This window comes from Protomyctophum parallelum (genome assembly GCF_964188405.1).
Source record: "Protomyctophum parallelum genome assembly, chromosome: 19".
In the NCBI taxonomy this organism is placed as follows: Eukaryota; Metazoa; Chordata; class Actinopteri; order Myctophiformes; family Myctophidae; genus Protomyctophum; species Protomyctophum parallelum.
The window spans coordinates 2,921,812-2,938,171 of record NC_139717.1 but is presented as its reverse complement, the minus strand read 5'-3'; the positions used below and the strand labels follow the sequence as shown (position 1 = coordinate 2,938,171).

Genomic DNA, 16,360 nt, shown 5'->3' with positions numbered 1-16,360 from the left:
CAACGTATATCATTAGGTTCCCAAGTTGCATCTTTCCGGTGGCCGACTTCGACGGGCACGTACAGGTGTAATTATTTAAAAAACTTTCTTGGTGCCAACATGCATAATATGCCAATGAAACCAGATCGTAAGCTCCCCAAGAATTACATAGCTGAGGAGGAGGTTGAATGGGAAATCATGACGGATGCTTTCCGTTTACACTTTACACCATGCTTTGCCTCAGGAAATAATCACTATCTTGTTCGGGAAGAGATTGAAGTATGGTACTTCCAATCCAATCAAGATGCTTAACTGACTTGAATATGAAACACTATACAGTACGTCGTTAACATCTGGTAATTAAGTTTATTATGAATATAAACTGGTCCCCGCTCTCGCACTTTATAGGAGAAGGATTCAATAAATAATGATCATTATATTTACTGTAAGTTTGACTGTTTTTCACGCTTAACCCGCATTTTAATCAACCCCCCTTCACTGCCGAGATTGTTGTATTACCTTTAGAGCATACGCTGAATTATTTGGGCTTTTAATCCGCGAAAATCCAGCAAAAAAAGCTCCCGTGGTTTGTTGTGATCCGAGCATATCATCCACCATCTTGGTGCACCCGGAAGACGCACACAAGACTCGACTCAATGAGGCGTTGCACCCCATGCATTTCCATTGGCCTCAATTTCCCAGAAGCCCTAGCAGCCCACAGCATGTGACGATTTCCGGTTTCGTCATCAAAGCGAATGCATCTAGTCTCTTTCTCCGCGACGAAGACGGATTTTCTTTTTATTTATTACATTATGGCGGATTAAACACATAAAACAAAAGGCGGTATTAGCGGGGTTGGCAGCGACAGTAACCTTCATTCCCGGCACGGAAACTGTTTAAAAAAAAAATTGCAATGAAGCAAGCAAGCTAATTGATTTTCAAGCAAGTCTGTGGAGATTTTCCAACCCAATGAGCTTAGAGATAAAGGCACAGACCCCCCCCCCCCCGCTGGGGGCTGAATTCCATTATCCAACATGGGGCTTTCAATGTGACACGCTCAGTCAGAGCACGAGGTGACAGGTCTGTGAGTGACGGGTGCCAATATATATGAATGGCTATACCTGACTCTGTGTGTGTGTGTGTGTGTGTGTGTGTGTGTGTGTGTGTGCGTGTGTGTGTGTGTGCGTGTGTGTGTGTGTGTGTGTGTGTGTGTGTGTGTGTGTGTGTGTGTGTGTGTGTGTCCATCTCTCACCCTGGCAGCCGTCATTGCCCTGTTCTGCAGACAGTATGACATCATCAAGGACAACGACTCCACCAGTAGCAGCAAGGAGAAGGAGAAGGCCAAGCCGTGTTCAGAGAGGAGCACGCCGGAGCACCCCCCCAACGGAGGACTGCTACGCAGCAAGGTATACTGTATAGCATGGTTCTCTAAGCCATTCTGACCTGAGATCAGATTCTAAAAAATGTTAGATCTTCTACATCCTGACAGTTTTCTGAAAAAGCTATGTTTCTATAGGTCAGTCGTTCTTTGATTTTTTCAAAAATAGCAGAACTACAAGCTCGTAGCGCGCCACTCGGTGGCGCACTATGAGCTTGTAGATCTGCTATTTTTTAAATAGCTAAAGCATAACATGATGCTAACACCAAAAGGGGTTCTCTAAGGCTAAGCCATATGGCACCAGATTCGACTGAGAGCCTGCAGCCATCATGCACATTCCAGCTTTTCACCAGAGGAGAAAAACTTTTGTTTTGTTTTTCAAAATGAATTAATAGCACAGGCAGACACATCTTCACATACTAGATCATGTCTGAAATAAGTGTCAGAGCTGAAATTTACATGTAAATATGAAATAAACATGTAGCTAGGTGTAATGTTAGAGACCACAGAAGTGAACCTTTCAAGCCTGTTTTCTCAACTCACCGTTTTCTGCAAGACATTACTCTATAAGCCATATCTCCAAAACTGGTGGGTCAAACTGAACAACCAATATGTCAATATGATTCCCTGCTTTCATATGACATGAAAAGATGTATTTTTTGCTACATTAGTTAAAGGGACACTTCACCCTTTTTGCTAAAAAATATATGTTAATGACGTTTATAAGCATTAGAACAATTTCCTGGGGGTCTTTATGTGTGTAATATGTGGTTTTAGATATTTTAGATTGTAGCAGTGAGCCTGTTGTCTCTGATGTCATGGACACTGGGCTCACTTCCTTCCTGGACTACATGTTGTCTCAGTAAGACAGCTCTCCCCCTATCCACAAGGAGGAGCAGTGCACCAAAGCATTATGGGAAATGAAGTCCAGGAAGGTAGTGAGACCAGTGTCCATGACATTAGAGACACTGTGCTCACTGCTACAATCTAAAATAACTAAAACCACATATTACACACATAAAGACCCCCAGGAAAGTGTTCTAAATCTTCTAAACGTCATTAACATATATGTTTTTGCAAAAAGGGTGAAGTGTCCCTTTAACGTTGGTTTGAATCCAACACGAGACCCTTTGCTGCATGTCAGACTCATTCCCATTTTTTGCCACGTCTCTCTCACTCACTGTCACCGTCAGATACAGTAGAAAATGCCCCTTTCTGTGTGGAGTTTGCATGTTCTCCCCGTGTCCCCTAGGGTAGGTACCCTCACATGTTCTCCCCGTGTCCCCTAGGGTAGATACCATCACATGTTCTCCCCCCCGTGTCCCCTAGGGTAGGTACCCTCACAAAAACATGCAGTAATCCTGGTCTCTAAACTGCCTCCCCCTGGCCAGCCGGGGCGCCTGGTGGAGGGGAAAGGAACTGGTTGGAATAACGTGCTCCTTCCACGCGCTACGTCCAACCAGGGAAACTCCCCCCTGTCAGGTGTAAAGGAGCAACTTGGACACTCAGGCAAGGGACTAGGTTGGCGGAGGGTGATTAGATGATTGACACAGGGGTGAAAAATGGGTTACAAAATCGTGGGATAAAAAATATATTAAAAAAAAGAAGAAAATCGGCCCAGGCCGTAGCATAACGGTCTGGGCACCGGACTGGTGATCCAGTCGCGGTAAAGGCGTAAGCCGCAAAAAAATATCTTAAAAAAATAAAAATAAAAAAGAAGAAAATGCCCCAAAAAATATAATTCTGTGTAACATTGGCAACTCAGCGTTTGTCTGATATACAGAATCTGCTGCAAGAGTCCTAGGCTAGCGCCTGGAGATATTTGGAAAGTTACAATACGTTGGTACGGACATTATATTTCTGCCAGCGGCAGAAAATCACAAAATTTAGACCCGATTTAAAAACATTAACTTTGAAAGAATACATATTCAAAGATTTGCGCCACATTTTTAAGATTTTTCAAAAATAGCAGACCTACAAGCTCGTAGCGCACCACTCGGTGGCGCGCTATGAGCTTGTAGATCTGCTATTTTTCAATAGCTAAATCATAACATAATGTTTAAAACACCAAAAGGGGTTCCCGCGCAAAATGGGTTAATATTAATAGTTAATTGCACATTTTGTGGAACGGTTGCTGTGAAAAATATGCCAGTGAAAAGATTATATCAAAAGTTACAGGTTTAAATGTACGCTGGCTCTATCAGTTCTCCTCTTCATTTGAGCCATTTTGCGATTGCTGTTTAACTCAAGGCTTGCATTAAAAAAACGTTTGTATTATGATTCAATGCGTGCACCGTCTTGAATTCATTAAATTAATTAAAGACCGAGTCAGCAATACTGGTACTTTATGCCTCTAAAACTAAACTATGACCCGTGAAAATATTATGGAAATGTATCATTCTAACTTTTTTTTGGAGGGGGAGCAAAGGGATGTGTGCCCAGTGCCACTTCTAGAAATAGGATTTTGCTTTTCATCAGTTAAAGGAGAATTCCATGCTAGAATGCTTTCTTATCTTTCTTACCTTTCTTTGTAGTTGTTACGTCCCCACCAAAGAGGTCCAGGTGTTTTTTTTGTGCAAAAACTCCTTATTGGCTATTTCCCCTACCATAAGCCCTAAATGAATTGCATTGCATTGAATGGGAATTGAATGGGGCTATGGGGTGTTATGCTAGTTTGCTTATTTCCATCGAAAGCAGTAGTAAAGTGTGCCGCTTGGGATATTATTTACATTATGAAGAGAGGATATATACAAAGAAATTATAATTTTGAGCGATGGAAATAAGCGAATTAGCACAACACCCCATAGCCCCATTCAATTCCCATTCAATTCAATGCAATTCATTGAGGGCTTATGGTAGGGGAAATAGCCAATAAGGAGCTTTTGGACAAAATAACACCTGGACCTCTTTGGTGGGGATGTAACAACTACAAAGACAGGTAAGAAAGCCTTTTAGTATGGAATTCTCCTTTAATTTGGTTAGTTTTTGTATGACAAACGCTATGTGGAGCATAGTACAACAACCACATGAAACCATGGCATGTCCATCCAGATCCTATAGCTTGTGGAAAGATTGCCAATACAAAATGATCACAAATATATTTCTGATATTCCACTGGTATGTTTCACAATAACCATGTCACATACTGTAAATGTGGCTTTTGACAACACCATCATGTCAGATCTACAAGCTCACACATAGTGTCGCCGCACGACCAGTTGTGAACTTGTATATCGCCTATTTTTTGGAAAAGAGGTTCGGTGTAGACTAGAGGGAAATTAGGAGGAGAAAGTGGTTTTAACCCATTTTGGTGTTAGCATTACATTATGCTTCAGCTATTGAAAAATAGCAGATCTACAAGCTCGTAGCGCACCACTCGGTAGCGCGCTTGTAGGTCTGCTATTATTATTTTTTAATCGAAGAGCGACTGACATAGAAGACATTTTTAGAATCCGATCTCAGGTCAGAATGGAAAACTGTCAGGATGTAGAAGAACATTTTTTAGAATCTGATCTCAGGTCAGAATGGGAAACTGTCAGGATGTAGAAGAACATTTTTTAGAATCTGATCTCAGGTCAGAATGGAAAACTGTCAGGATGTAGAAGAACATTTTTAGAATCTGATCTCAGGTCAGAATGGAAAACTGTCAGGATGTAGAAGACATTTTTAGAATCTGATCTCAGGTCAGAATGGAAAACTGTCAGGATGTAGAAGACATTTTTTAGAATCCGATCTCAGGTCAGAATGGAAAACTGTCAGGATGTAGAAGACATTTTTTAGAATCCGATCTCAGGTCAGAATGGAAAACTGTCAGGATGTAGAAGACATTTTTTAGAATCCGATCTCAGGTCAGAATGGAAAACTGTCAGGATGTAGAAGACATTTTTTAGAATCCGATCTCAGGTCAGAATGGAAAACTGTCAGGATGTAGAAGAAATTTTTAGAATCCGATCTCAGGTCAGAATGGGAAACTGTCAGGATGTAGAAGACATTTTTTAGAATCTGATCTCAGGTCAGAATGGGAAACTGTCAGGATGTAGAAGACATTTTTTAGAATCTGATCTCAGGTCAGAATGGAAAACTGTCAGGATGTAGAAGACATTTTTTAGAATCTGATCTCAGGTCAGAATGGGAAACTGTCAGGATGTAGAAGACATTTTTTAGAATCTGATCTCAGGTCAGAATGGAAAACTGTCAGGATGTAGAAGACATTTTTTTTAATCTGATCTCAGGTCAGAATGAAAAACTGTCAGGATGTAGAAGACATTTTTTAGAATCTGATCTCAGGTCAGAATGGAAAACTGTCAGGATGTAGAAGACATTTTTTAGAATCTGATCTCAGGTCAGAATGGAAAACTGTCAGGATGTAGAAGACATTTTTTAGAATCTGATCTCAGGTCAGAATGGGCTAAACAAAAGGAGGAAAGTCAATTCATTGCCATTGTTCATTTCTTCTGTCCTGTTTGCAGTTCCATCCATCCGTGCCGTCAATCAACATCATCGAGGTCTGAGAGACGGTGGACGGACGCTGCAGACTGAAGTCGTCTGCCTTTCTCCCTCTCCTGCGCAGTCGCTTCATTGAGACAGACGTCGTCTGCCTTCCTCCCTCTCCTGCGTAGTCGCTTCATTCAGACAGAAGTCGTCTGCCTTTCTCCCTCTCCTGCGCAGTCGCTTCATTGAGACAGAAGTCGTCTGCCTTTCTCCCTCTCCTGCGCAGTCGCTTCATTGAGACAGACGTCGTCTGCCTTTCTCCCTCTCCTGCGCAGTCGATTCATTGAGACAGACGTCGTCTGCCTTTCTCCCTCTCCTGTGCAGTCGCTTCATTGAGACAGAAGTCGTCTGCCTTTCTCCCTCTCCTGCGCAGTCGCTTCATTGAGACAGAAGTCGTCTGCCTTTCTCCCTCTCCTGCGCAGTCGCTTCATTCATTGCCAACCATTCTCACTTTATCCCATTCTGACCTGAGATCAGATTCATACGAGGTTTCCGCCGGACACACACTGGTCTGATGAACCCATTCTGACCTGAGATCAGATTATAAAAATGTCAGTCGTTCGTCGATTTTTCAAAAAAAATAATCGATATGAGCTTGTAGATCTGCTATTTTTCAATAGCTAAAGCATAACATGATGCTAACACCAAAATGGGTGCCCGGTCAGAATGGGTTATAGGAGACATTCTGGGCCAAGTCAAGCCGTTGGCTAAACGGCTGGCGTTGTGGTCGTTGTTGTATAGAAGCGGGTCGGCCAAGTTCATCTAGCAGAATTATTATAATAATAATTATTATTATAGCAGAAGACCAAAATGCATGCACACATTTTCCCACAAAGACAAATCCCCCCCAAACCAGACCCCATACTCGCACATATTGCATACACTCCAAAGGCAATCTACCGCCGCAGGGTGCATTATAAATGGTAAATGGTAAATGGTGCATTTATGTATATAGCGCCTTTATCCAAGGCCAATTTCACATAGATTGTGCATTACATTCACCCATTCACACACACATTCATACACCGATGGCAGCGGAAACCATGCAAGGCACCAACTAGCACATCGGGAGCAATTAGGGGTTCAGTGTCTTGCTCAAGGACACTTCGACAGTAACTCTGGGGGAGCCCACAGGGTTCGAACTGGCAACCTTACGGTTACCATCCAGGCACTCTACCGCTGAGCCACCACCGCCCCTGGTTCTCAAATTTCAAGGACCCCCGCCCAGTATACTGTACTCTCAGAGCTACCAATGCGTAAGGGTCCATTTGGAGCCCCGTAAAGGAACCCAGAGGGTTCCCTGGACCCCACTTTGAGAACCACTGCATTAAAAGATGTTAACACATGATATTACGGTGCTGTGCATCCTTGATGCTTGACGTTGGTTTTTGCAACACAGTACAATACTGTACATCGCCATTTCCATCGCCTGTCTTGTATCTCAAGTTCGTAATAGCCAGTGTATTTTTGATATAATAAAAGTAGATGCTATGTCAATATTGTATGTTGTAGAGACAAATCTCCAAATTAGACATATAGTTAATTTCAATAAAAACATAATTTATTTCTGTTAATTCACAAAATGCCAATGTACAGTCACCTCACAAAGGAAATGAGCTATGTGTGTATTGCAGGCAGATTAGTGGCCTATACTGTACAAAAAGAATGGAAAAGGACAATAAAAAAGACAACTTGGGGAAAAAGTCAAACGCTGTATTTTCAATCAAAAATAAATTGGAAGAAACACAACAACGACAAGCTACTAAAATATTGAGATTCAACTGTCACATTTTGCAATCATGATACAATATACAAACCATGTTCTGTGCATATACAGTACTGTTTAGAAAGAAATATGCATGCAGGTAATTTGCCTGTAGTGTAGCAAGTAAATAATGCAAAAGAATAAATATTAACGCAATACTGTGATTTTCCTTCTTCTCTATATGTCCTACTTTTGAACATAATAAACACGTCTTTTTTCATACAATGTTTCACAATACATTGGTCTTGTAAATTAAATTGAAAGTAAAGTTTATTTTTGAACAGCTGCCTTGGTAGCAGTGTAAGGGCCGATTCATACTCCTATTTTATCTCTGTTTCGGCGCTGTAGAGCCGAAATGATTTCGGCTCGTCAGAAACTTTCAGTAGAACCGAAGAGCCGACTTTAGGACGGTACCCCCCCCCCCCCCCCCGCCCCCCGAACCTGAAATGACGTCACATTGTAGGCTCTACAGAGTACAGAGCCAAATGACGTCACATTGTAGGCTCTACAGAGCCAAATGACGTCACATTGTAGGCTCTACAGAGCCAAATGACGTCACATTGTAGGCTCTACAGAGCCAAATGACGTCACATTGTAGGCTCTACAGAGCCAAATGACGTCACATTGTAGGCTCTACAGAGCCAAATGACGTCACATTGTAGGCTCTACAGAGTACAGAGCCAAATGACGTCACATTGTAGGCTCTACAGAGCCAAATGACGTCACATTGTAGGCTCTACAGAGCCAAATGACGTCACATTGTAGGCTCTACAGAGCCAAATGACGTCACATTGTAGGCTCTACAGAGCCAAATGACGTCACATTGTAGGCTCTACAGCGCCGAACCTACTTTTATTCGGCTGTAAAATAGGAGTATGAATCAGCCCTAACTGCACCGAAAAGGTTCGACAGAATGTACAGAAATAAGGATATGTCAGTGTCGTTTTTGGCAGCAAATTTTGATTTTAGTTTTAGTCATGGTTTCTTGAATAGTTTTAATTTAGTTTTAGTCACCTGGAATGTTTTAGTGTTAGTCTAGTTTTAGTCGACTAAATATCATAATATTTTAGTCGACTAAATCTACAGCTGATTTAGTCGACTAAAATGTATTTTGGCGGGCCTTGATGCCGTCGTAATGACTGTTTTTTTTTTCACTTTCTGAAAATAGCTGATCTACAAGCTCACAGAGCGTCGCAGCGTGACGTGTTGTGAGCTTGTAGATCAGCATGCAACTAATTGTAAAATTACTTTACTGGATCTCTAGTCCACTAGTCCCTTCCTAACATTTTAGTCTAGTTTAGTCTTTTTATTTGTTGGCGAAATTGTCAATATATTTAGTCTTAGTTTTAGTCGTCATAGCTTAGTTTTTATTTAGTTTCCATTTAGTTTTCGTCAGTGAAAAAAGGGTAGTCGACGAACATTTTTCGTCTTAGTTTCAGTCGACGAAAACAACACTGGTTACAGCTTCAACTAGAAAAAGTGCCCTTCTGGGCACAGGTCTCCACCAGGATAGGAATGTAGGACATTGCAGCTTGCCTTCATCTGGTGGTTGGATAAAAGGGCAACAAAAGTAAATTATCCACAGATCCGTGCAGTTAGAGGTAAAAACACTTTTCGGCCAGTTATAGCGCCACCTTGAGGCTGAGTTGAAATTGTTCATGTGGCATTTCGTCCTCGGCCTAGTGGGAATGTGCGTGCACAATTTCACGGAAATCACGCGATGTGTTCATGATTTGCAGCATTTTGTTTGAAACTGAGCACTCCTGTGAACTTTGGAAGCCAATCTTAATCAATCAGGATGGAGTCTGAGAAATCTGAAAGACCCGTTTCGTTGAATGGCTCTAGAGAGACTGTGTACCAATTTGCGCGATGTTTGGACCAAATCTGTAGGTGTACTGTGCAAAAACTTGTTTTGCACAAAGCGGCCTCCTGGTGGCGCTATAACAGGCCGTTCTGGAAAGTTTGGGGCAGAGGTTCATGGTTGGCATCCAGGGAGTGTGTGTGCAAAATTTGGCATCGACCGGGTTAACGGTGGCCGAGATTAGCTGCTCACGGACACACACACGGACACACGCAAAACATACTCTCCCCCCATGCCTTCGGCCTGGTGGAGACAATTATGACGTTTTGTGGTGCAGTGTCTTTTAAATTATTATCCTCTGGCACGACGTCCTCTCCCTGTTGAAAACCACATCATGTTTGACCTCCAAAAGTCTTACAATAATTATGTGTGAGACCATGTGGCAACGTGCCAATGTATTAAGAGGTGCTAATTACCCACACCATATCAATTCATTCATAATTTATGATAATGCCTATTGAGCGCTTCAATTACAGACCCAAGCCATAGATACATTATTATAATAAATATCAATATAGGCAAGAGCTCCATATGCAGGCTGTGTGTAATTCCGCAATGTAAGAATGTTTAAAATATTCAAATATCCGTACACACTAAACCCAAGCGTTTAGGTTATAAACTGTTTTAAACACATATTTGTAACACTTTTTAAACGTGTCACAGTGTTTAGATTATAAACAGAAGAACATGTTTAATCCCTGTAACACTTTTTAAACACATAAACGTGTTTAGTTTTTACAATCAAAGTCAGTCATATTATAGGTGTTTAGAATTTGAACACTAGGTGTTCTCGTGAGGTGTTTGAGTGAACTCGTGTTCTACTGTATTTTATGACCATTAATAAACACTTGGCATTTTATTATTACACACATGGTGTTTAGGTTTAAACAAGTCACATGTTCCAGGGATTTACAGTGTAGCTTCTGCGCATCAGAAAGAAACCAGGCAGAGGAAGTGATTCCAGTCACTGTCTCTCATCGCAATGATGGCAAAGTCAAGTCTCAAAATACCACAATTGGCAAAAAAGTCCAAAGTGGTTGACCGGCCTTTTAGTATGCGGACCGAGTATCGCACCGATTGCTGAGCACATCGTCTGCAAAGAGCTGTTAACATCACTAGAAGTGTCAGCAGCCAAAGTTGGCCTATTGCTGAATGCCAAAAAGATAGAATGCCTTCTAAATGAAGACTCTGATCACCCAACCATCCGCTTCATGGACGGCAGTGACATCAAAGAAACAAAAAGGAATTCAAATATCTTCTATACACTTTTCGTGCCGGCATGTTTTTGGGCACCTCAGTAGCCCTTGCCAGGCAAAAAACTACAAAATGACGTCATTTTGCGGGTCCTTGGATCGGCCATTATAAATCCGGAAGTAAGAGCGCAACCTGTCCGTAGCTAGATGCAACGCAACGCATTGTGAGATCTGCTATTTTCAATAGATTTTGTACACATTTTAAACTTGTGAAATGACACAGTCTGCACAATGAGTACTTTAACTTTGAGTACTTTAAGTACATTTTGATGCCGATACTGTTGTACTTTTACTCCAGTACATTTTCAATTCTGTACTTTTACTCGTAACGAAGTAGTTGCAGTATTGGTACTTTTACTTAAGTAAAACAATTTAGTACTTTTCCCCACCACTGATGGATTTCAACGTCTTCAACATTCTGCTATGGTCAAGTGGTTTAAGGTAATTGCATCGACCTCCCACTTCACCACGCAAGACATTCTTTGGAGTTGGAAACGCTCAGATGGTTCAAGGTTCAATATCTATACTGGATATTCATTGCAGGGAAAATAATTGGCCCTGAAACCAGCTCAATCCCATAACCACTTAAACCCTAGCACCTCTATTCTTGGGGGGGGGGGGGGGGGGGGGGGGGGGGGACGACGACACACACAGACATTAGACGGAAATAGCAGACAAGATACAAGCTTGTGACGCATTGTGAGCCTGTCCACACTAAACCCAAGCGTTTAGGTTATAAACAGTATTAAACACTTATTTGTAACACTTTTTAAACGTGTCACAGTGTTTAGATTATAAACAGAAGAACATGTTTAATCGCCTGTAACACTTTTTAAACACATAAACGTGTTTAGTTTTTACAATCAAAGTCAGTCATATTATAGGTGTTTAGAATTTGAACACTAGGTGTTCTCGTGAGGTGTTTGAGTGAACGCGTGTTCTACTGTATTGTATGACCATTAATAAACATGTGGCATTTCATTATTACACACATGGTGTTTAGGTTTAAACGTGTCACATGTTCCAGGGATTTACAGTATACAGTAGATTCCTTGGCTATTGTTGGTGAAGATATTTACAAATTCCCCAATAGATTAAAAAAATCACATCCGTGTGAATGAAGTGTGGGTCATGACCGAAAGAATAAGGTCACGAATACAAGTGGCTGAAATGAGTTTTCTTCGACGGGTGGCTGGCATCTCCCTTAGAGATAGGGTGAGAAGTTCAGTCACACGAGAGAGACTCGGAGTAGAACCGCTGCTCCTTCGCCTGGAAAGGAGCCAGCTGAGGTGGTTCGGGCATCTGGTTAGGATGCCACTCGGGCGCCTCCCTAGGGAGGTCCTCGACGCACGTCCCACTGGGAGGAGACCCCGGGGCAGACCAAGGACCACGTCCCACTGGGAGGAGACCCCGGGGCAGACCAAGGCGCAGTTGGAGGAAATACATCGACTCTCTGGCCTTGGAACGTCTCGGAATCCCCCAGGAGGAAGTCACTAATGTTGCTCGGGAGAGGGAAGTCTGGAGCTCTCTGGTGGAGCTGTTGCCCCCGCGACCCGACTACGGATAAGCGGTTGAAGATGGATGGATGGACATCCGTGTGAACTGAGTGGTGCAACTCTCCCCCCCCCCTCTCTCTCTCTCTCTCTCTCTCTGTAGCAGGCAACAGTGCAGCACTAATACTATCTCTCTCTCTCTCTGTTTCTGTCAAACAGCGCCCCCTACTGGTACTAATAGTCATATACTGGTGCTCGTGGCCACATAGGCGCACGGACACGGACAGTGCTGTTCCTTGGAGTGGAGGCTACAATATAGATTATAGATTATTGAAACTGTGATGAATCCCCTTCAATTCCATCACGTTTTTAGCCATCCATTTATCCGCAGTACTTTGCCATTACAGCATCTATTATACACACAAGACGGGATTATACAATAGCTGCTACCTTTATGTTTGAAGTAATGTATAGTTACACATAATGCTACTGCTCATTTCCAGACTTTGCCTTCCCTACTCACCCTTTGTCTACTATAAATGTATATATGTGTATATATATGTCAATATCATGTATAATTAGAAAAAATGCCCCCCCCCCCCCCCCCCCTCGGGGCACAGGGATCTCCACCTGGATAGGATTGTTTGTGACTTAACAGTATATATTCTTAATGCTTAGTAATTAATGCACGTTGCGTTTTAAATAAATTGCTGGCATTAAAATTATACATGACAGATATTTCGATGATATCTGACGGAGTGATATAAAAAGTGTTGCACAGTCAGTCACAGTTCATAGGGTGCAAATATGGGAAACTGGATAAAAAAAGGTTTCAAATAAACCCTTTGAGCATATTGCAGACAATCTGAAAAAAAAGAGGACATCATGCGCTTTATTCATGCTTTAGAGGCCGTGCTTTATCATAAAGCTCAGAGGAGCGTACAGTATATATGGGGCTGACCGGAAACGTAAGTATCTCTTCTATCCACGGTATTATAGGCCCTGTGGGATTCAGGCATGGTACGGTAACCTCTCTGGACAGTTACAGTACAGGCTATAGCCGGCTTGCCCGGTCTTGTTCAGGCTGACATGAAGGTCACAGGAGAAAGAACCTGCCAATTACTGTAAGAGCAGCCATGTACGGTAGGCTATGTGCCCAGACGGGGCTCAGAGGACACTTTGACGATGTGGACCATACTGTATATAGTGGGAACGGTCGGGAAGCCATGAATAAATAATACAGTAAATATGGAGCCTGGACCTACTACTGTATGATGTAACCTGACCGCGCGTCACAGGTTCGAGTCCCAATCAAGTAGAGACATTTATGAATGAAAAGTTAAAGGTATATTCAGTGATTTCACTCAAAAAAACCTTAGGTTTCGTTTTTGGCTGTGGGACCCAAAGCCTTTCGTCCAATCAGGATAGAGAGTCAAAAACGAAACCTAAGGTTTTTTGACCCCCAGGGGTTAACTGGGGACAGGGAGGAACTCCTTATATGGCCAGCACACTCTATAGTAGGGAGGATTATCACAACAAAACAAAAAAATAAGTGATATTTGAATTAAGTGAAATCACTGAATATACCTTTAATGCACTGTCACTTTGGGAAAGTTACATTATTCTGATATCATTTGAATACTGGGGTATATGCATGTGTGGTTGTCGATAAGGCTTTAAACCATTCTGAACAGGAACCCATTTTGGTGTCAGCATCATGTTATGCTTTAGCTATTGAAAAATAGCAGGTCTACAAGCTCATAGCGCGCCACCGAGTGGCGCGCTACGAGCTTGTAGGTCTGCTATTTTTGAAAAATCAACGAACGACTGACATTTTTAGAATCTGATCTCAGGTCAGAATGGGTTAATCAGAACCAGTGTGTGTCCAGTGGAAACCTCGTATGAATCTGATCTCAGGTCAGAATGGGTTAATTGACACTAAATGCTGTAGGCTATTAGCTTCTGCTTATGGTTCTTCATCTGAAAATGAGGGAATACACTACAGCATTTTGTACAAAGTATTTTAATATGCATAATAAATACATAACAAACCAGGTTGCAAAGTCTGTACAAATGGATCTTTACACAGTTAAATAGAACCGTATGTACTGTATATATGATTTATTCACACACTATCACAACAATTACTGAAATCCACTGATTGCATAGATCTCAGAAATTATTTTAATAGTTTAAACTCATAGTAAACACTTGTTGTCTGGGTAACAATAGTTGATGCAGAAAATAATAACACTCTCTTTTCCGAATTGCAAATGATTTACTGTTTTATTTGACCAGTTCCTCACCAACAAGTTCTTAAGAACATGAACTCTGGCTTCCCTACAGTATATTCTGGGCATAATAAGAGGGTAACAAGATGACTCGCCCCGTTTCTGTTTTCCTCCCAGAATGTTCCCCAGTGAGGGGTGGGAGAAGCTGGACAGCAGACGGCTGGACTTTGAATTTCTCTAACTATAAACTTTCATGACAGCAGACAGCCTAAGTACAAATATAATTTATGAAAAGCTACTACAGTGAAGTCTGTTCACAGAAGTTGTTGTAGGATATGTGGGGATTATCTGACGAGGTACCATTTGAGTGTGCAAAACCTTACATATACTAAATAATACTAAATTGTTTATAGGGTCAATATAAGTAGGCCCAGGCCGTAGCGTAACGGTCTGGGCACCGGACTGGTGATCCAGTCGCGGTGTGCCGCGGGTTCGACTCCCGGACCCGACACAGCCTTTACCGCATGTCATCCCCCCATCTCTCTCCCGTTTCCTGTCAGCCTACTTTCTATCCCTTAAAAAATCAATAAAGGCGTAAGCCGCAAAAAAAATAAAAAAAAAATATATATATATATATATATATAAGTAAAATAATATAGCCTTTCCACAGGAGTATCTTTTTATATTTTTCCAAAAATAATACAAACGGCCAATAGCATATTACAAAGTTATCCCCCTCACTGGTGACAATTCCGGGAGGAAAAACAGGGGCGAGTCATCCGGTATTCAATAAGAGTTCATGTGTAAACTCCTACACCCCCTTCTCACCAATGCAAACTCTATAACTCATAATTGATAACTGCAGTTGGGAGCAGGAAGTTAGCACTTTCCTGGCTCCCCAGGTTCAGAGTCAGACCCCTGCAGTCAAAGAAATCCACGATTAAAGAACAGTTTAACCCATTCTGACCGGGCACCCATTTTGGTGTCGGCATCATGTTATGCTTTAGCTATTGAAAAATAGCAGATCTACAAGCTCATATCGCGCCACCGAGTGGCGCGATACGAGCTTGTAGGTCTGCTATTTTTTGAAAAATCGAAGAACGACTGACATTTTTTAGAATCTGATCTCAGGTCAGAATGGGTTATTCAGACCAGTGTGTGTCCGGCGGAAACCTCGTATGAATCTGATCTCAGGTCAGAATGGGTTTCCCCCACATGGATGCTGAACCATCGCAGGTTTATGGATGAATAGAAGCTCTAAAATGACAACGCCACTGGCAGAGAGGAATACCGGAACGCAGGCGCCCTCGTTTCCGCCCGACGTGACGTTATGACCGCTCTAGACTGGATCAGGAAACTATAGTCTATAGTCCTACGATCTGTACAACAGTATACGTTAAGCGTCTCTCAGGCCGTCGCTTACCAAAGCAACAACTGCAGATGACGTCTCTACACAAATACAATCTGATCACGTGCAAAACAACAGTGTGGACAGTGGACACTACGGTCCTAAAAATCGTGTTTGAGAAACAAATCAGATTTGCCTGCAGACAAGACAACGCCCAAATAACCAAGGTGGTATTGAAAATAAATTTAATTCCGGCAGTGACGTCTAAAGTAGAATGCGTAAACTATACTGGCCTTGGACTTGACAATGATCAGAGCAATAACAAAAAAAAAGCTCATTAATGTGGTCGATCAATATTTGTCAGTGAACACTAAGTGCCATGAGCGAGCGACACATTGACACAATGTCCCTCGACACGAATGAAGAATACGGTCCAGATTAAAAGGGCTTGTCTTTGCAGACATAAAGTGATGAGTTGGTAATAATATATGCTGGTCAGGAATGAAACAATGCCATTACACTGCATGGTATAATTCGATAAAGCCATCCCATTATCCTCGG

At 42.0% G+C, this 16,360-nt stretch overlaps 1 protein-coding gene across 1 annotated transcript in view; it reads left to right on the top strand.

The window, feature by feature from the left end:
• The window catches only part of fndc4a (fibronectin type III domain containing 4a), a gene marked incomplete at both ends in the record, with an annotated part of 44,821 nt that extends 38,953 nt beyond the window's left edge, over positions 1–5,868 (top strand). The window contains 2 exons of the mRNA XM_083791040.1: positions 1,240–1,385; positions 5,827–5,868. Of these exons, the coding sequence (XP_083647166.1) occupies positions 1,240–1,385; positions 5,827–5,868 (188 nt within the window). The remainder of the gene's footprint in view (positions 1–1,239; positions 1,386–5,826) is intronic.
• Positions 5,869–16,360: the final 10,492 nt, after the last annotated feature.